Raw genomic sequence first — 20,362 nt, 5'->3', positions numbered from 1 at the left:
CTCTCCCTAGCCTCGCCACGTTGTCCTTGCAGGTCCGCTGCGACACGCTGCGCAGGTCTCGCGAAGAGCAGCAGCACAAGGCAGAGGTGAAGAAGGAGGCCATCCGAGTGCAGCTGGAGGGGGCACTGATGTCCATGGAGCCTGGGATGGTGAGCGCCGAACAAGTCTGGAACTCTCTCGCGGTCTGCTTTGTGCATCACTACAGTGACCTTGGCTCACTGGCGTCGGCCACGGCGAAGGCTGGTAGCGGCAGCAGCGGCACCTCCCACAGCGAGACTCTCTCTGCCGTCAGCGCGGCCCTCCCTCGTGCACAGGTGACTGCGTTCCTACGTCAGGACCGCGTGGAGCGGGCGGGCCAGCTGCGGCAGCTTCGTCGCATCGCATGGGGGCTGCGGCTCTATCAGAAGGAGACGGGCCGCGCCGCCGGCATGGACTTGATGTCGCTGTCCACCACTGTGGACACACCGCTGGCGGAGCTTGAGGCAAAGGCGGAGGAGGCGGTGGCTGAGCTGGAGCCACGGGTGCGCCTCTCGCGTGCACTGCTAGTGTCTCCGACCTGTCCTCTCGGTGCCGCGGCCCAGCAGCAGCTCAAGGAGGAGTACCACCACCTTCTTCTGGTCCAGCACGTTCTCCGGCATGTGCAGTGCGGTCTTCAGCAGCTCCGCGAGTGCATCAACAGCCGCGTCATGCAGCCATACGCATCGCTTTTAGCCGAGCTGCGGCAGTTGATGCCGGCGAGCAAAGCGGCCGCCGCTGCGCAGGCGGCCTCGTCCGCGGCCACCTCCGCCTCTTCACCGGCCGCCGCTGCCGCCGCACCTGGTGGGGCCGCGCCGAAGAAGGTGGTGTTCCCAAAGTTCATGGAGCTGGCTGACGCGTATGAGGCGGGCATGCGCTGTGCCGGTGAGCTCGCGCTTTGGTCGACGCTGCTGCGCGTTGCAACAGAGTCCGCCGCCGGATACGACTCGACGCTGCCCAGAACCGCCGCAGAGGAAGCGCTCGCCCTCGCGGAGGCTGCACCGGCACCCCCTGTCACCTCTGCCAGTGCCCTGGCTGCCGAGGTCGGTGCCCTGCTTGACTCCGACGCAACGCGGCAGCGACTTCCTCCTGGTGTTCACGTGCGCTACCGCGCCGACCTCCCGCTGCACACGGTCGACCCTACCGTGGCGCGGGTTTACCCCGAGTCCCTCTGCGCTATGCGAGGCTACTGCCCCGTTCAACTGCTCGCCGGGCGTCCAACCGCCGGGCTGCTGATACCTGGCCAAGTTCCGTCAGAGCCTTCATCGTCCTCGCCGTCGAAGACGTCGTTGGGATGTATGGAGGTGAGCGGCAGCGCCCGCCGCGTCGCCATGGCGCGCCCACTCTACTTCATCTTTGCGGACGCGACTGCGATGCGCGCCTTTGCGGCTGATCCGTGGCGGTACGTGGAGGGCTGCCTGCACCTTTTCCACGCCGCCGATCCGTGCCTGACTCTTGTGATGGGGAGAGCCGACGAACTGCCGCGCGAGCTGTACTTGGAGGGGGCGCGCGTGGTGGAGCGGCTGACGAGTGACTTAACAAGCGCACAGCACGAGCAGGAGAACAGGCAGAGCTGCGGCACGCAGACGGGGCAGATCGACTCTTACATCGACCACAACTACTTCTGGAACGAGTGGGATCTCCGTCGACACGCGCTGAAGCTGGCCAATCTCATGCAGATGCGCACGCATTCCTCGCAGACTGCCGCGCTGCACTTCCGCCGTGAGGCAGCGACGCAGGCAGACCCGAGAAAAGAATCCGAGGCGCAGACGCTGCACAATGCGGCAACGCAGCCGCCGCATGTCGCGCAGTATCTGAAGGGGCTTCGCGGCACTTACACGTCGGCGATTGAGCAGGTGCGCAAAGTCATCGAGCACTGAAGCAGATGCCGTGCCCTTGTCTCTGTATGCGCGTGCGTGTGGAGGTGTGCTCGGTATGGGGGAGTCTTCATGTGCTCGTCCTTGGCCGCCGGCTGCTTCATGCGTATGTGCAGTTGCTGCATGGCAGTCCTCCATCTTTCCCTCTTCCCGCCATCTCCCTGCCTCCCATCTCCTTCCCACGGACACTCATTACTGTTCTCGTCCTCGTGAGGGTGTGTGGTGAGTCAGCGGGTCGACGCTAATCATCGGTTTTCATTTTGCGTGAAGAAGTTGTGCTCCGTCGCTGCCTTTAGCAGCGCGTTCGTGGATCCCTTCACCCTTTGTTGGCCGACGAGGTACCACCGGATTCTCTTTCTCACGGGGGCATTTCTTGGTCTCGGCCCCCCCCCCACCAAATGACGAGTGCGCGTCTTTCTGTTTCGATCTGTGCGCACTGAATCGTGTTGCTGGCATGTATACTATACTCATGTAAACTAGCGAAGAAGAAAACCGAAGGCGTTTGGTGATTCAGTGGGTGTTAGGGGCTCAAGGCAGTCGGCGTCGGTGCTCCTCTCGCCTCGCCTCTCTCTCGCTCTCGCGCATTGCTCGCCGATGCTCTCTTTTTCTGTTCAGCTTGAGCGCGCACTCTTGTCCTCGTGTGTGCCGTTTACGTCCATTCCAATCAGGCCCTCTGTCTCTTACACCCTCCTCCCCAACACGCACGACATCCCTCGTACCTCATGGCCTTTGCCCTATGCTTGCAACATGTATCTATATGTTATAGATACATGCGTCATGCTGCAACGGACTGCGCGCTTGAAAGATACAAAGAAGAGCGCAGCGACCTTTCTCAGTGTTGTCTCCCTTGTGCACGATGTGGCGCGCGTCATCGGCACGAATGGTTCACACGGAGATGATTGCGGCAGCGCTTCCGCCTTTCAAGGAAAGAGAGGCAAAGACGGAGGTGCAATGTAAGACGAGCGAACGCGTTATTCGATATCGTTACCGCCGTTGTCTCTGCAGCCTCTCTCTCTTTTTCTTTCTCTCTCACAGAGCGTCGACTTGGTGATGCGATGAGCTCTTTCGCCTCTCCTCCGAATCGCGCGGACTGCGTGAAGCGTTGGTGGCCCATTTCGATCACACGAATGTGTACGCACGCACGCCGTCTTCCCCTCCTCAAATCACCTCGCCTCACTCGTCCTCTTTGCCTTTTCTCTCTTTGTCTGCTGCCCTCCTCCCCCGGTCACCACGGCCTGCCTACCTGCATGTGCCTGTGCGCGAGTTGCCCCCCGCCCTTCCTTCCGCAACCATCCTCCCATCGCTTGCCAACGGATGAGCATCCATCGCGCTTCATATATATATATATACATACATACACACATACACATATCTATCTACATATGTGTGTATACATGATCAGCTCGCTTGCTCTTCGCAACGCACTCGCTTCGTTTTTTTTTGTTTGCTTGCCAGAATTGTTTAGATCCGCGTTTCCCTGCTGCATGTTCGATCGTGGCTTGTCGCGCTCCTCGTCTCCCCGTCCCCGCCGTCCCTCCACTTCTCCGCAGCCATGTCTCTCGCGCCGATCGAACACCGCCTGGAGCAGCGATTTCGCCGCTATTCCGCCATCACCACCCAGAGCGACCCCCGCAACCTCGGCAAATGCATCCCATCCACCCCCGGGCAGCAGGTGCTGGCGGAGCTGCTCGCCAAGGAGCTTCAGGCGATGGAGCTGCAGAACGTCATCTGCGATAAGTATGCAACTGTGACGGCGGTGAAGCCAGGCAATGTGCCCGGCGCTCCGCGCATCGGATTCATCTGCCACCTCGACACCTTCGACTGCGGTCTCTGCCCGCATGTGAAGGCTCAGAAGATTCGCTACACGGGCGGTGATGTATGCCTAAACAAGGAGAAGAACATTTGGATGAGGCTGAGGGAGCATGCAGTGCTGAACAAGTACGTTGGACAGGACATTCTTTTCAGCGACGGCACCAGCGTGCTCGGTGCGGACGACAAGGCCGCCATTGCGTCGGTGATGGAGATGGTTGCCAACCTCGACTCCAGTAAGGAGAAGCACGGCGACATCGTTATTTGCTTTGTGCCAGATGAGGAGATCGGCTTGGTAGGCGCGAAGCACCTCGACGTAAAGGGGCGCTTCAACGTCGACTTCGCCTACACGCTCGACTGCTGCGAGCTGGGAGAGATGGTGTACGAGTGCTTCAACGCCGCGAGTGCCACGATTAAGTTCACAGGTGTCTCGGCGCACCCGATGTCGGCCAAGGGCGTGATGGTGAACCCACTGCTGATGGCCGTGGACTTCATTTCCCAGTTCAACCGCGAGGAGACGCCCGAGTGCACGGAGCTGCGCGAGGGGTACTGGTGGTTCGCGAAGATGGATGCCAACTCCACCCAGGCGAGGCTCGAGGCAATGGTGCGCGAGCACGACCTCGCCAAGTACACGGCCCGCAAAACGTACATGCTCGATGTGGCCAAGAAGGTGCAGGCCAAGTATCCGACCGGCAAGGTTGAAATTGAGATTGAAGACGTGTATGCTAACATCGCAAACTCGCTTAAGGATGACTTCACTGCGATTGATCTGCTACTGGAGGCGATGAGGAAGGCGAGCGTGAAGCCGAACATTATCCCGATGCGTGGGGGCACCGACGGTGCAGCGCTCTCCGTGAAGGGCCTCCTCACCCCCAACTTCTTCACTGGTGCGCACAACTTCCACTCCTGCTTCGAGTTCCTTCCCATCCCGTCCTTCGTGAAGGCATATGAGGTGTGCCACAACATCGTCCTGTTCGGCGCTGATAAGCGCAAGAGGACGCCGTCCTTGCTGTAGGCGCGCTGAGGCAGAGCACGCCAAGCAGCAAGCAGTACGCAGGCAGACGCGCAGGCGTATAACTGGGTACTTTGTGCGCATAATATCTGCGGCGGGAACGCCCCGCTCGCCCAACACAGCGCCCCCATCCGCTTCTTCTCCAGGTGCTGTACTCGATGAGGAGAGAGGATGAATGAGCGTGTGCCTACGTGTGACAGCTGTAGATTTCCGTGTTCGGCATCTATCACGGTCGCAATAATGAGTGGAAAGCGAAAACGAAATGCCCGGCAGCCTCGTGTCGCCGTTGCGAGGGCGTGGGGGAAGGGGCGCAGGTACCATCCCAAAGAAAGGCGGGGGCGTCCCGAGCGACGCAGACATGCGTATGCACCTACAGAGAAGCACACGTGTGCAGTGCGTTGCGTGCCCCTCGCCCACGGAAGGCGGACACGCCCATCAGCGCGTCTCCTGTCCGTGTTTACCCCCCCCCCCCCCGCTCCCGTCTCTGCGTCTCTCTTCATTCGCTCGCCCGCTAAAATTTTTTTTTCTCTGCTTTCTTTGCTTTGCCGCGTGTCTCTTCTTCCGTTGTTGGCGCATGTGCATGCATATCTGTGCGCGTGTGTCTGCGTGCATGTATGCATATCTATATGCACAGATGGCCACCCGTATCGTCACGGGGCGGACTCTCGTCGCTCTGTTTGGCCTTGTATGCGCGCATGTGAGATACGGGGGTGGTGCTGGTGGGAAGGGGATCAAGTTCCTGACGCAACTGTGGGGGCATAGGTAGGTACCTATGCCCACGTGAAACGGGACTTCGGGGGTGGGGTGGAGTGGGCGGCACGGCGCGGCTAATGAAGCTCATAGACATGCGCGGGGACACATGCTCAGCAATATCCCGCCCATCTGCTTCCGTGCACACACACGTGCGCTTCAGCCCGCCGCGAAAAGGCGCACACATCGAGACGCATACACGTACGCATAGGCGAGATACACGCCCATGGGTAGATGCGCCACACCTGCTTTCGTTTTCCCTCCGCCTCTTTGTCCCTCTCTCGCTTCTCCACCTGACCGCACTCACGGAAACTTGAAATGCCCACGCTGGCCTGCTCTCTTTATTTCCCTTCCCTCTCTCTCGCGGAAATGTGCACACATATGTGTCGGTGTGCGTATCTCGATAGACGGCTGACGTATTCGTTTTCTTTTCGTCTCTTCCGTGCTGCCTCCTTATCGTCTCTCTCCTCATCCTCTTCGCCGCCCTCCTCTTCTACGAACACCCCTTCATGGGGGAGCCGGAAAAGGCGTGCGGACTGAGGTGAGTGGCGCAGTGCGTTTACACATGCGCATGCAACATACACAACAGCTCAAAGAAAGCAATAATGGATGACAAGGTGGGGAGCTGCCACCACGGCTGCAGCGCCTACTGCAGTGCCTCCTGAGGCTTGCTCACGCACCTGCTAAGTGCCGCTGCAGCCGATCTACACGCACGACCTTGTCCCTGCCGCACATGTGGTCTTCGCTACCTCGCTATCCCCTCCATACCTACTCTCTCTCCCTCAACACACCTGCGATACGATCCCTCCTCCATGCCCACACTTTCCAGGGACTACTCGACCCTTACCCCCCCCCCCCCCCACACACACACACACACACAAGCACCTTTGTGACGCTTCTTTGCAGGAACCACCTTTCTCTATCGCGTGTATCACTCGCTCCCTCCCTCTCTCTTGGCTGAAATGGCCTCGCCAAGCTCACCGCGGCGGATGCACGCACCGCTGTCGCCTGGATCGGTGTTGGGCGCTCCTTTTTTTGTTGTTGCAGCTATGCTTCTGCTCCATGGGGTGCCGGTGCGCGGATTCGATGGGGATGCGGTAACTGCGCCGCCCTCTGCCTCAACCGCTTTCACCGAGCACCCCTTTACTCTTCCCACAGCTGCATCGCTGCTGGACGTGCTGGCGAGCGACTTTTGCACCAGGACCGGGGAGGGTGAGGAGAGCAGCTGTACGCCCTCGGTGTCGCGGCTTCCCACGCACCCCGTGCTCATTCTTTTCACAGAGAGCAATGCTGGCCATTCCTCCACTCTTGCTGCCCTGCGCGCAAAGGTGCGACAGATCGCAACCGACGTACCGTCGTCGGTGCTGCGGGTGCACGAGTACGTGATACCGATGAGTGCCACCGAGCGCCGCCTTATCGAGTTGTTGCTCATAGGTGCCAGCCACGTACCTACACTGGCGCTCTTCCACGGCAGAGTTGCAAAGGTGCAGGTGGCCCCCGGCTCTATCGTTTCGGCGAGCCCCTTCCAGACACCAGTGCTGTACTCGACTACGCCGCTGGCGAGCGCCAGCTACCTCGAGCTGCGCTCCTGGGCGCTGAGTGAGCTGCCGGCCCGCTACGTCGACCCTGTCACCTTTCACCTTATACCAAGTCTCCAGTTCGTCTTCAGCCCAGCTGAGGTGCACGAAACGCTCCAACTTGTCCGCGACGCTCTCGAGGCAAGTGAGTCCCGCTCTGTCCTCCCGGCATTCGTGTCGATGGCCTACATGCGACTTACCAGGCACGGTTCGGAGGAGGTGCTCGCCGCTCTTTCCTCTATCGCCACACAAGCTGGCAACGCGGTGCTTACGCTGGTGACGGAGTCGGCGGAGGTGGCTGCGGCATGGGGTCTACGCGCAGAGCACACCTTCACGATGGCCCCGTGGTCCAGCACTGTTGCGGCATACTTGAACAGCTCTGCATCTGATGGATTTGCGGCATCTGTCTCAGATCTATCTCCACCGCAGTCCATCGGCACCGTGACCGAGCTGGCGGAGGCGACTGCTGGCTCGGCAGCATGGCGCGCTGCCTGTGCGGCGTCGGTCCGTGCTGAAATTGCGCAGCTGCAGAACTGGCGCCAGGCGATGAATGCCTTCAACACCACGAGCCCTCTCCGCCGGATCGACTCAGCCGCGCACCTCCTGCACGAGTTGAAAGCGCTGCAAAACGCGTTGAAAATTGTCTTTGTGCTGCGCGAGAGTGACGAGATGTGGTTCCACCACCACCTCGAGGTCGCAGCTGCTCTAGCGCGGCGGCTGCAGAGCACAACGGTGTTCTACAATACAACGACATTAGCGAAAGGGTCGAAGGCGCGCAGCCGCGTCGAGCGCTCTTGGACGCCGATCATGCGGTGTGACGTATTTTGGCTAGATGCTGAACAGCTGCCGGCGGTGGCGGACGGACTGCATGTGTCGCAGGTGCCATCGGTTCTCATCTTGGTGCCTCTGCAGTCGCGCTTCGGTGAAGGTGGTGATGGCGACAGGGCTGATGCTGCCGCTGCCGCCGGCGATGACGACCAGGCGGCCGCCGGCGCGTCTGAGGAGGCCGGCCTGCGCCGCCGTGACCCGTTCATCGGCATACACACAATTAATCGATACGACCTTCTCAAAGCTGCCTACATGGACGATGCGCAGATGACCCACGAGCCGGTGTCTGGAAAGGAGGCGCTGCCTCTTTTCCCCAGCGACAGCGACACCCTCCTGCGTTTCTTGGCCAGTGGTAGCTTCCTCGGTGCTATGCAGTACACCATGAGCTCGACCCAACTCAGCACGCTCCGGGCGAAGGTGACGGAGTTGCCGGATGCCGTCCAGGCCGCCACGGCCAGCGGTGGCACCTCCAACAGACACTACCTCCAGCTGGACCGCCGCTACTACCCGTTGCGGGGGGCGGAGGAGCCGATGGAGGGGCCGGTGTACGTGCGCCAGATCCTGAACGGGTCTTCGCCGCTCCCGGTGCTTGGCAGTGACGACTCCGACACAGAGTTAGGGCGGCAGCCGGTTGGCGGGCGGAGTGGCACGCACCCCCGCGGCACCACCTCCGCGTCCCCGGATGAGGCGGACGAAAGGCTGCGTCAGCGCCGCGCTCGTGAGGAAGCCGCGGCGCTGAAGAGGAAGGCGGCGTGGGAGGCAAACTTGGCCAAGCGCCGACGGGAGAAGGCGGATCGGATGCGCCGCAAGGCTGCCGAGGACGCCGCAGAGCGGGAGCGGCAGCAGGAGGCTTTTCAGCAGGAGGTGAACGCTGCGCTGAAGGCGGAACAGGAGGGGGCTGGCGGTGGCGCTGGTGGCACGTGGGCATCGCAGCCGGAGGGCCTGCTGGTGCGCCGCCCCACCTTGGAAGATGCTTCCGAAGGCCTCGTAGAAGAGGGGCGCCGTAAGGGGAGGCCGCAGCGCCCCTTTGGTGAGGAAGTGGACTCGCAGGATGCCGCGCAGATTTTGCGTCGGCGGCGTCGACTTCGGGAGTATCGCGAGTGGCTGGCCGACCGTCAGCTCATGGTGAACCGCTGCGTCACGGTGACAGAGAAGGGCAAGTTATCCTTGATGACCCGATGGGAGTGATAGAAGTGCTCGTGTGCTTCTGCCTTCGTCCCCGTCAACGAGAAAAGGAGCTCCGGTGGTGGTGGTGGTGGGGCGGGTCAGGTGATTCTCTGCATCACAGTCTTTTGCCTTCTTCGCCTCAAGCCTTCTCTGCTCGCACCCACGTCCCTTCTGCCCAGCCTTTGCCGTGTTGTACGCGCACCGCACAACTTGGTTCCTGTTGTCTTACACGCACACACGCACCTTTTCGGCGCTTGCGTGCGCGTGAGGCGGGAAATGGCGCCTGCACGAGTTGTTGATGTCCCCCCTTTCCGCCCTTCTCGTTATATCCTCACTGCTCGCATCTCTTTCGTCGGTGCGTCCTGCTCCTCTGCTGCGTATGATGGGCTACACACATGCGCGATGGCAGGCAACGCCACAAATGCAGATCGACACAGACAGGCAGGCACATAGAGACGTGCAAGACAGCCTCCCTGGGCAGTATCCGCACGCGTGGCCCTGGTCACCTGGCGCATGCACGTATGGCGGCGGAAGAGGTATGATTCCCTGGAGAGAGTGGACGAGACACTTTAGGGGGCTGCGCTTCAGCGTGTGTGTGCGCGCGACTGCGACCCCGCGGATGTCTCCGCTCCTACAAGCGAGCTGGGGTCGAGTGCGGCGCGAGCATTCCACTTCGTTTCCGTCAAGACCCTTTCGCTCCCGCCTGCTCTCTCGTCCGCAGACTGGCCAGTTCCGCTTGTGTGTGCGCATGTGCCGTCTTCTCTTCGCTCTTTCTGTCTTGGTGTCAACGCGGCCTCCCACCGCCATCAACACGCCTGAACCCGTGTCTCTTCGCCTCCTCATTTCTTCAGCCCTGCGCGTGTTTTCTGTGCCTGCCTGTGCACATATCAGCGGAGGTTGTGCACGCATACCCCAATGTATGGTGATTCTAACGGCGCGCCTTGGAGAGGGCGTGCTGGCGACCAACTCTCGCTCGCTCGCTGACTCTCGGCACCCTCGCTCCTGATTTCCTGCTCTGCGCCGGCAAGCGAGTGGGCACGAGTCCCTGCGGGCACCATACTTATTCCTTCCTCTGTGTACGCCATTCATTCACGTCCGCACGCATTCCTCGCGACACGGCGGTGCGCCGAGGTCGGGGGGACGATGTGGCCTGCCCCCCTCGCTGCCCAGTGGCGGCGCGCTCTTTGCCCTGCCTGTGAGTGCGCCTTCCTGCTGCCGTATGGGCCGCGGACGGGCGACAGTGACCGCACGGCCCCTTGTCTCTCGTTATGTCTTCTGTCCATGCGCCGAGAAGGTAGGTCTCGCCCCCCGGGCCCCCCTGCATGTCCCCACCCGGTGGCACCGTACGCTGGAAGGACGTGTTGCACCGCACTCTCGCCGGTGCGCACGCACAGGCGTATGCGCGTGCCTGTGCTCTTGTATGACAGACGCGCTCGACTCCTGCCGGCATGGCCTCGGTGTAGGCGGCCCGACCGCACGCACACACGCCGGGGGCCGGATCGATGGAGACGGATGTGCCGGCTCGCACGTGGCCGCGTTGCAACTCCTTCCCTTTCGCCGTCTCTCTCCCGCTTTCTTCTTCTCACGGTGGCGAGGGAACAGGGAGTATTTGAAAACTAATTTTCGATATTCACCCGCTAGCACGAACTCTTGCAGTCATCGGCTGATCACTGGCCACTGTCCCCACCCTCCCCTGCGAACATTATGTCCGACGCTGAGTCTCACCTCTCTCTGCAGTCGTTGACGCCTGTCGACCTCAAGCAGCTGTCGAGGCAGCAGAAAATTATACTGCTACAGGACTACCGCTCTAGCGGGGCACGAAATGCCAACAAGATGCTTTTCTTAGCCACAGACCTGCTGGCTGGCGGGTCGAGTGGGCTGTCATCTAGCGAGCTGTACGACGTGTACGAGCAGGTGCTGATCGCCTCCCTCGAGTGCGGTCGTATCGAGAACGCTACTATGTATCTGAACCTGCTTGAGAGTCGATTCGGAAAGAAGTCTATTCGCGTCAGCCACCTGCGCGGCCTGTGCCTGGAGGCGCAAGGCAAGATCCCGGAGGCGAAGAAGCTGTACGAGCAGGTGCTGAAGGACATGCCAACGAACGACTTCTGTGTGCAGCGGCTGAGCGCCATCTACAAGAGCAACGGCCACTACAAGGAGGCCATTCGTGTCCTCGAGGAGGACCTCGTGTACACGGACGAGGATGATAAGCAGCACACCTACGTAGAGGTGCACCGCGGCGACGCCTTGCCGACCTATCGCGAACTGAGCAACCTCCACTACCTCCTCGGCAACAATGACAAGGCCATATTCTACGCGGAGGAGTGTCTTCTGTTCGACAACGAGTCCTACTTTGCTCACGTGCGCCTCGGCGAGCTGTACTACATGAAGCGTGATCTGCCGCGCTGCGTCATCGAGTACTCGCAGTCGCTCCTCTTCAACTCGCAGCAGAACAACTCGCGGGCGGCCTACGGATTGTGGCAGGTCACAAACGAAATGCTGCGTCAGCATCAGTCCGGCATCAAGAAGATCGAGGACGAGGCGGTGCTGACGCAGACGCAGGACCTGCGCACGTACGCGGCCGAGACGCTGCGCCGCATGTACGCCGGTACTGCCATGCTGTCGGCCTTGGATGCCTACCTGCAGCGAGAGGCCTAGAGCTGCCCCTTTATACGTGTACGTGGCCCTTCCCTCTCTCTCTCCTTTCCCTCTACTTCGTTGTTTTAGCGGGTTTGTTTTTTTGGCGGGCTGCTTTTTGTGATCGGCGGAACTGTTTGTCTGGTGTGGTGCGGCTGCACGGGTGTTGCGGTCCCCTGTCCGCGCTTCTCCTCCTCCTTTTACGCCTACACGAATTTGTCCCATCCCCCGCCGTCGACCTGCCTGCCCTCTCTGTTGGTCTTTCGGTCGAGCTGCTTTGGGTGCAGGAACGTGTCCGTGCATGTCGCCGTAACGTAAGGCAATGCCCCACACATCTAAAGACGGCGAGCTCAACGTGCACGAGGAGCAACGCAGCCGCAGAAGCGAAGAGGATATGGCCCGGGGTGAGTCGGTGGCTAGCAAGTAACGCGCGCCATGTCTATCCCCTCTTACTCCATCTCGACGCTTCGCAGCCGCTGCCATCCGGCCTTCCTTGCGTGCGCGTAGCTGGCTGACCATCAATCTCAAAATAGGTGTCTCAATGTTACTCTGTGCGTGCGCTTGTGCTGGGGCATGCTGGCGCACCGCCGCTTCCACTAAGTGAGAGCACGCGCGCGGGGCCCCACATAGAAATATGCATGGGCGTACGCCCGCGAAAAGGCACCAAAGGCACGTTAGCCATACAATGGCGAGCGCGGCTCTTTTCTTTACCCTACAGGTGTTTGGGCAAGGGGCTCTTCGGTGTTTCGTTCGTTGTGAGGTGCGCGAAGTGCGAAGATTGTCCTTCGCAGATGGCAGCGGGCCACACACCCCTCTCCGACATGCCATTGAGCCTCACATACAGGGGTGACACGCCTCTGTTACCTCCGTCCGGCCCCCTGCTGTCACATACATGATGCTGCCCCTCACCGTCTCCTCCTTGGCCACATTGGCTCTTCTCCGTTGCTTCTCTCCTTCTCTCTCCACCTCTATGTCGTCGGCGGCGCGCGGCGCATGTCGTTAGGAAGTGCCCCATAGATCAGAAGGCGTCACACAGACATCCGCACACACGCACGCACATATACATTTATATATACAGACGGACGGACGGGCGCAAACATTCTCGCGGCACTTCCCTATTCACTTATCTATCCCTCCTCAAAAGACCGCCTTCTCACGCAGACAGGGAGGGGGAGGGAGGAGTTGAAAGGCATCGTACCGAAACGCTGTGCTGCGCTCCCCTTGAGGCGCGCTTGCGGGGGTGTGCGTTGCCTCTCTCCCCGTTGGCATCGAGATTGGTGTCCTTGCACGACTCCGCGCGCAACTGCCGAGACGAACTACTTCCGCTGTGTGAAGGCGACGAAGGTGAAGCGGCGGCTTATCACTTACGACTGACTCTCGACTTCGCCCGTCCATCCCTCTCCCGGCCTCCCCCGGCGCGGTCGCAGCACTGGCACCATTTGTTTTACTGCTCCTCATCCGCATCATCTGTACCACCCATCTCTCCTCTCCTTTCCATAGACCTGTACCATCATTCCGTGGCAAAGGCACAGGCGGGCTCGCGCGCGTTTGTACTCTTCTGGACCTTCGTTTTTTTTCCCCGTTGCATTTCTTGCGTGTGTGTGTTTTCTCAGCCTTCCCCCTCTCCCCACGCCTTCACGTGTGTATCTCCGCGGCTTCTGCCCTCGCTTCCTGCCGGTCAAGCGCCGCTCGGTCCCCGCCGCCCGCCCACATTCCCTCCCCCGGTTTACCGCTGTGTGTTTTTGTTTGTGTGTGTGTGTGGGGTGCGACCACTTTCGGGTTGGCGATCCCCCGAGAGCACCGCCGCTCGCTGAAAGGGGCACATCATCTCCGCGTGCGCTGTAGGTGAGTGTGGGTGTGGGGTGAGGATGAGTGGCAGCGCCAAAAATGGCTCCGACGGAAGTCGCCGGGCTTCTTCGGGGATGATGGGTAGCGGTAGCAGCAACGGCGGCAGTAGCCGTGGCAGCGATGATGACAGTGACCGTACTGGAGTGCGACGACGGGGTTCCTCGCAGCATGTCCTGCTACCTGACGGCGGGTTTCATGGGCAGACCACGTCGACGCACACCAATCGGCGATCTCGAGAACCTTCTCTGACAGTCACAGGGCGCAGCTCGTCGCCTCCAGACACTCCGTTGAAGAAAGGGAGTGCTGCGGCAGCATCAGGCGTGAAATCGTTCTCACGTCCCGCCGCAGCCCGCCTCGTCGCCACGGAAAATACTCCTTCCCTTTCCGCAGAGTCGACGATACCGGCTGCCGCGGCAGCGCATGACGTTCGCGACACGGTAGAGTACCGTGCGGCTTGGGACCTAGAGCTGTGGAAAGCTGTGCAAGCAGACCGCTTCCGCAAAGAGCTCGAGAAGCAGAGGAACGTTGCATTCGCGGATCTCGATCGACTTGTGAAGCGGCGGGAGAGGGAGGCGCGGGTGGCGCTGCAGCAGCGCACCACGGCAGTGGCGCTTCGCGAGGAGGCGGTGCAGGCAGAGGAGACGCGCCTGGCAGAGCGGCAACAGCGTGTGTCCGATATGGAAAAGGACGTGCGGCGCATGCGGCAGCAGCTGCTCGACGCACAGCAGCGTGTCGAGGATGAGGTGCGGGCGCAGGTGCGGCTGGCCAACGACACCATTGCTCACCGCGCGCGACTACTGGAGGAAAGGGTGAAGGCGGCGGAGGCGCAGGCGCGGCGTGCAGATGAGAGACAGCGGCTGGCGCAGCAGGAGTACTTGTCCCTCTATGAGGCCTTCAGTCGATACCGTACGCAGCAGTTGACATCCCCTGGCTCCGCCAGCGGCATCACCACTGCTAATGCAATGGGTGGGACTGCATCCTCATCTTTCTCGGTGGAGCGGCTGCGCGCTCAGTGGGAAACCGAGCACCAGCTGCAGCTAGACAGGCAAGCGCAGCGGCATGCGTCTGACATGGCTGCAGTTCAGCAGCGGTGCCGCGAGCTAGAGGAGCAGAACAGAAGACTGACGGCAGCACTGGCACGCCGACGGGAGCAACTGCGCCGTCACGCAGATAGCGCGTCACCGCCGCCTCTACCGACATCAGTTTCGCAGCGGCCACCGTCCCACGCCGGCCGCGAGGATCGCGAGGGGCCGTCGGGCAGTGGCACCGCCGCTTCGTCATCCTCCACCCCGTCCTCGAATGTGGAAGCTGCGACTACTGCACTGCTTCAACCAGCGCGCAACAAGGAAATCCTTCGCGACTTTGTGCAGCGCACCAGTCGCGAGCTTCATCGTCTGGAGACAGAGCGGTCGTTGCTGGTGGAGGGGAGCAGCGGCGCGTTGCGTGAGACGGACACAGTGATTGTGCGAATGGACGCCCGCATTCGCGAGTTGCGAGAGCATCTTTCTTTTGTCGCGAGCCGGCGTGAGGCCGGATGGCGTGACCGGGTAGACGGCACGGAGAGATGGGAGAGGGCGAGGCTGGAGACTGGCCCGCTGTGATGGCCCTCTCTTACCTCACCCATACATATGCATACATGCGTGTATTCTGTACACCGTGTTTTCGCTAAAGCGGCTGTTGATGGGGCCGCTACCCCGTCGCTCCTTGTTTGCGTGTCCTTCCTTCGGTGTTGTTGCGCCCCGTTTCTCTTGTGCAAGTAGCCACGCACAAGAGCGTAAAAGGGTACCTCCCGCCCCCCTCTCGCCCCTCTCCTCCCCCCTCCCCTTCCCCACACACCTGGCGCATACCGACGCACGCACCACACGCACATGTCGTGCAGAGACGCGTGCCCTGTAATGCTCTTGTGTGCACCTCCTCTCTCCCTCCTCGGCTTTTGTGCGACGCATGCACACCTCTTCAACCACCTACCTCCTCTCTCTTTCTCTACGCGCGCCATGTTGGGCGTGGTGCCTCTCACGCAGCGCTGAAGCGGCTATGGTAAGATGCCAGGGGGTCACCTGTGGAGCTCGTTCTCTTTCGCTGCTCAGCAAGACTTGAGGTGGGCACTCATTTTATGAGGAAAGCGGCTCAGCCCTCTTCATGCCTATCCTTCATGCCGTGCCTAGTTGTTTGCTCTCACGCCTTCTCCTCGGTGCCTCCATGTCTGCATCGTCCTCCCGCACACTCCTCTCCTTCGCGTAATGGGAACCTTTATCGCCTCCCTCGTTTCTCCTCGCTACTCACGCCTACGACATGATGCGACAACCTCAGCGCTTGTGCTGATACGCACACGCAGAGGTATCTGCATCTGTATTCGATACATGCACCACTACATGTGCATAACTAGTCCGAAGACGTGCTGAGACGCGAATGGAGACGCATCGCATCCATGAACATTTTCCAGAGTAGCAGTGTTGGCTTTCGGCAGGGCAGGAGCCTCGTCGATGAAACCCCCGCCCCATCGGTGATGCGATACCCTATTCTAGCCCCCGCCCCCGGCGACAGCGACACTCAAACATCACTGTCGTACGGAATCGGTGCCAGCGCCGCTGCGAAGCAGTCGACGGACCTTCCAGCCCTTCTGGCGGCTGCGCAGCAGACCCGCCCCATAGCAGCCAAATCAGGCCAGAGTACGTTCCCGTCGGTGCCTTACTACGGAATTCTCAGCCGCTGTGAGGTTCGCATGGATGTATCCGTCGAGCGTAGTGCGCGAGCACCGGGATGGCCGATCTCAGACGCGGCAGGGGCGTCTGCTGGGATGCTGCTGCGCAATCCGACCACAACGATGGCCCGCATGGCGCACATTCAGCGCCGCCTGTACGACGTCGCCGAGCGCTTTGGCAGCGTATACCACCTCAGCAACGGCGCAACACTCTCGGAGAGCGTGACGGCGCCACTGCTGCCGAATCATGGCAGTGCTTCGTCAGCTGCCTCTTTCCACACTCAGCTGACTTACGGGGCATACGTCCAAGCACTGCACGACGCTTTCCGACGCTTCAGTGCGCTGCGGCAGGCATGCGTTACCATGGAGAAAGCTGCATCGGGCGCCCGCGCTGCCACAATCGGTGATGACATGGTTACGCACCACACCTTCTATGTGCGCCTTCTGGGCCATCCATCGTGGAAAGATCTCAGCGCTCTGCTATGCGTGGAGAAGGGTGGACTGCTTGTCTGCCTCATTTCCTCTTCTCGGATAACGCAGAAGCACTTGACGGCGGCTTGCGCCGATGCTGGGGTGAGCTTGGATTGGCTTGGCGGGGCAGCACTCGTGGCGGAGCCGCTTCAGCTGATTCCTGGAGATGTTAATCCAGTATGGGTGGTGTGGGATGCGTTGGTGAACCTACCGCTACTCCCGCCGTCCTCAATCAACCGAGAAGGGAACAAGGAGGGGCTCACTAGTGGTGCTGACGACGCTGCGGATACCCTCGACAGCGTTTCGGCAGGGGCGCGTGAGGTGCTGAACAGGGTGACGCAAACTGGCTCGACTCTCTCTGGCTTTCACATCTCGCTCATCTCATCGATGCCCTTCCAAGGCTCTACGCGCTTCCACCAAGTTGGCCGGATTGCCGATGAGGCACCTGTGTTTGCTCAGGAAGACCACCCTCCGTCGTCATCTCTGTCGGCGACGGCGGTGGCGAGGCAACCGACGCGCGAAGCCGTCGTCGCCTGCCGCTACATCTGGCGCCTCATTCCCTCACCGCCATCTTGCTTCACCGTTGCCCCAAAGTCCTCGTCCGCATCAGCGCTGTCGTTGTCGTGTTGTGCGGTTCTGCCCTTCTTCATGTCGAAGCTGCTCCAATGCCTCGTAGAGGAGTGCGGGCTCATCGCCTTCGCGGTGCACTGCGGCGGCCCGGCGGAGCTGACCACGCATCTTGGCGCCCCGTCAGTGTCGACCGGATCTACAGCTTCAGGTGCAGTTGGGGTGCGGCTGGTGCACAGCAACGCGCCATCACTGCTCACGCTGCAACAGGGACCCAGCTCCTCCTCGTGCCTTGCGTTCAGCCGTCTGAGCGGCGCTTTCTGGGTCGATGCTGAGACGCGCGAGAGTCTGAGCCTCGGTGGACTCACCGCTGCGTTTGGCGAGCCCGACAAGGATGTCATGGGGGACGAAGAGGAGGACACCGAGATGGAGTTCGAGGTCGTGTCGATCCGCTACGAGCGGCGCGGCGAGCTGAAGACGATGGAGAAAGAGCCCAACAAGGTGAGCGTCTGTGCCACCGCCGCTGTCGAGAGCAGCGGTAGCTGCCCGGTCAAGCGCGCCCGTTTCGATGCCGCTGACATTCACGAAGAGGACCACGACGATGCCTTTGTACGCCCGGCGCAGTGGGGGCCATCGTTTGCCTTTACTGTGTCGGTGAAGCGACTCATCGCCGTCGATGATATTGATGCGTGACGCAGTGGCGTGCCACTCTTCTCCATTTTTATGGTGAGGTGATGTGCGTGGCCTTGCTCGTGAACATTTGCGTGCTGCGGTTACTGTATGATGATAGTCAGTGCTCTTGGGTGCATGTGTGGCTGTTTCTCTCTCAGGTGTGCGTGTGTGCGTGCAAGCCTTCTACTCTCGGGTTGCTGCCACTCAAAAAAACAAAAGGATGCCCGCAGCAGCTGAAAGAAGAAAGAAGACAGCGCCTCATCATAAATGTGTTTGTGCGTGCCGATGTCCGTGCTTGTACGAGGTTATGAAGCCGATTTTCATGCTTTCACACACATCGAAAACCTGACTCTCTCTTCCGCTTTCGCACGCATATGTGAGACCATCTTACTGATTTCGTCATCGTGCTGTGGTACGAGGAAGTGCACAGGCGCACGCACACAACCAGCGACGGCACTGGACCATCCTCTGTGTCTCTTTAGCTTCGCATCGCTTTCTGGTCTCCGTCGTTCTCTCAGCCGTCCACATCTTGCTCTTTTTATCCCGCTTTCGCATGTACGCCACCACGCACACGCATACACACACACGCACATACTTATATATCTGTATGCATGTGTCTGTATGGGTGAGCATGTGCGCTACTCCTCCCTGTTTTTTTCGAACATGTTTCCGCTGTTTACGGAGACGGCTTTCTGAAGGAGCTCCGCATCTTCACTCTACCACCTACCCGGCCCGTCTCTCCACCTTTTCCCCATTGCCAAGACGTCGAGACACGTTCACCACCCTCCCACACTTCCCATGTCATGATAACCTCTTTGGCTGCTGCTTCTGCTGCTTGTGCTCCCGGATCACAGGAGGAGACGGTGAGGTGAGCGGGGGGAGGGAGGGGCCACAGCGCCCCAGCGCGCGGCCTCACAGGGCCCAGTGCACCCCCCACTCTCCCTCTCTCCTTGTGGGAGAAAGCCAGGCGGTCCCGCCCCCGCCCTATCCCCAGCCAAATGCCGAGCCGCCCCTCTGGTGGCCACAGGGCCAAGCACCGGCGACGCGCGGGGGCCAGAGCGATGCACGGCGACTGATGTCGGCGGTCAGGTCGTGGATGGCGCGGCGCCGGAGCGGCCAGCGACCGCGAGCACGCTTGTGCCGCCGACATGACAAGCCGAGTGCCGGCGTGGCTCGAAGGCATCTGTCACCCGGCCCTCGCTGCCCACTGGTGGAGGGAGCCTGCGCCACCGCGAGGGGGGTGCACCGGGGGCGGTGGCCGGCATGACGGGAGCGGCTGTGAGGCTGCCTGCGGAGTGGGGTGTGGGTGGAGTCCGCTGCCGAGGCCGTGCTCTCAGATGGCTGAGCCGGCGCACTGCTGCACCGGCGTGCGCCTAGGGCTGCGCCGCGCCACGCGACGGGTGGCCTGTGGCAGCGCCGGGGAGGCTCGAGGGCGGAGGTGGACCTCGAGGTGTTTGGCAGACGAGAGGACAAGTCACGTAAGCAACAGAGCAAGAGCTATTCGCAACATCCGTGATTCTTGTCATATTTCCTTCGTGAAAAAGCTGTGTTCTGCTTTCGCTCATCTAAACCCTTCCTCTCTTGCCTCGTCTCGTGATTTGCTTCCCTACTTTCTTACACACTTTCCTTTTTCCACCCTTTCTTGCCGCCCCACCCTCACTGACTTGCCTACTAACAGACGATATCGACATTCATACAAGCCAACAAATTTATAATGCTAACGACGCGCCTTGGAGAGGGCGTGCTGGCGACCAACTCTCGCTCGCTCGCTGACTCTCGGCACCCTCGCTCCTGATTTCCTGCTCTGCGCCGGCAAGCGAGTGGGCACGAGTCCCTGCGGGCACCATACTTATTCCTTCCTCTGTGTACGCCATTCATTCACGTCCGCACGCATTCCTCGCGACACGGCGGTGCGCCGAGGTCGGGGGGACGATGTGGCCTGCCCCCCTCGCTGCCCAGTGGCGGCGCGCTCTTTGCTCTGCCTGTGAGTGCGCCTTCCTGCTGCCGTATGGGCCGCGGACGGGCGACAGTGACCGCACGGCCCCTTGTCTCTCGTTATGTCTTCTGTCCATGCGCCGAGAAGGTAGGTCTCGCCCCCCGGGCCCCCCTGCATGTCCCCACCCGGTGGCACCGTACGCTGGAAGGACGTGTTGCACCGCACTCTCGCCGGTGCGCACGCACAGGCGTATGCGCGTGCCTGTGCTCTTGTATGACAGACGCGCTCGACTCCTGCCGGCATGGCCTCGGTGTAGGCGGCCCGACCGCACGCACACACGCCGGGGGCCGGATCGATGGAGACGGATGTGCCGACTCGCACGTGGCCGCGTTGCAACTCCTTCCCTTTCGCCGTCTCTCTCCCGCTTTCTTCTTCTCCTCACGGTGGCGAGGGAACAGAGGCATTCCCTTGCATTCAGCGCATCGCCACCGAGAG

General features: G+C 61.0%; 6 protein-coding genes across 6 annotated transcripts; all 6 read left to right on the top strand.

The window, feature by feature from the left end:
* Positions 1–686: 686 nt before the first annotated feature.
* LINJ_17_0260 (conserved hypothetical protein) lies at positions 687–1,895 on the top strand (the record flags this gene model as incomplete). The annotated part of the gene is made up of 1 exon (XM_001464665.1): positions 687–1,895. One exon carries the CDS (start codon positions 687–689, stop codon positions 1,893–1,895), a length of 1,209 nt encoding a protein of 402 aa, XP_001464702.1.
* Positions 1,896–3,444: 1,549 nt separating this feature from the next.
* LINJ_17_0250 (peptidase T, putative, metallo-peptidase, ClanMH,family M20B) lies at positions 3,445–4,716 on the top strand (the record flags this gene model as incomplete). Its single annotated transcript, XM_001464664.1, has 1 exon — positions 3,445–4,716. One exon carries the CDS (start codon positions 3,445–3,447, stop codon positions 4,714–4,716), a length of 1,272 nt encoding a protein of 423 aa, XP_001464701.1.
* A 1,736-nt stretch (positions 4,717–6,452) lies between these two features.
* LINJ_17_0240 (hypothetical protein, unknown function) lies at positions 6,453–9,056 on the top strand (the record flags this gene model as incomplete). The annotated part of the gene is made up of 1 exon (XM_001464663.1): positions 6,453–9,056. One exon carries the CDS (start codon positions 6,453–6,455, stop codon positions 9,054–9,056), a length of 2,604 nt encoding a protein of 867 aa, XP_001464700.1.
* Positions 9,057–10,739: 1,683 nt separating this feature from the next.
* On the top strand, positions 10,740–11,693 carry LINJ_17_0230 (conserved hypothetical protein; the record flags this gene model as incomplete). Its single annotated transcript, XM_001464662.1, has 1 exon — positions 10,740–11,693. The coding sequence occupies one exon, from the start codon at positions 10,740–10,742 to the stop codon at positions 11,691–11,693; it is 954 nt and encodes a 317-aa protein (XP_001464699.1).
* Positions 11,694–13,540: 1,847 nt separating this feature from the next.
* LINJ_17_0220 (conserved hypothetical protein) lies at positions 13,541–15,121 on the top strand (the record flags this gene model as incomplete). Its single annotated transcript, XM_001464661.1, has 1 exon — positions 13,541–15,121. One exon carries the CDS (start codon positions 13,541–13,543, stop codon positions 15,119–15,121), a length of 1,581 nt encoding a protein of 526 aa, XP_001464698.1.
* Positions 15,122–16,026: 905 nt separating this feature from the next.
* On the top strand, positions 16,027–17,952 carry LINJ_17_0210 (conserved hypothetical protein; the record flags this gene model as incomplete). Its single annotated transcript, XM_001464660.1, has 1 exon — positions 16,027–17,952. The coding sequence occupies one exon, from the start codon at positions 16,027–16,029 to the stop codon at positions 17,950–17,952; it is 1,926 nt and encodes a 641-aa protein (XP_001464697.1).
* Between the last annotated feature and the right edge of the window lie 2,410 nt (positions 17,953–20,362).

Source organism: Leishmania infantum, chromosome 17, assembly GCF_000002875.2.
Source record: "Leishmania infantum JPCM5 genome chromosome 17".
In the NCBI taxonomy this organism is placed as follows: Eukaryota; Euglenozoa; class Kinetoplastea; order Trypanosomatida; family Trypanosomatidae; genus Leishmania; species Leishmania infantum.
This window is presented reverse-complemented; position numbering and strand designations above follow the sequence as displayed.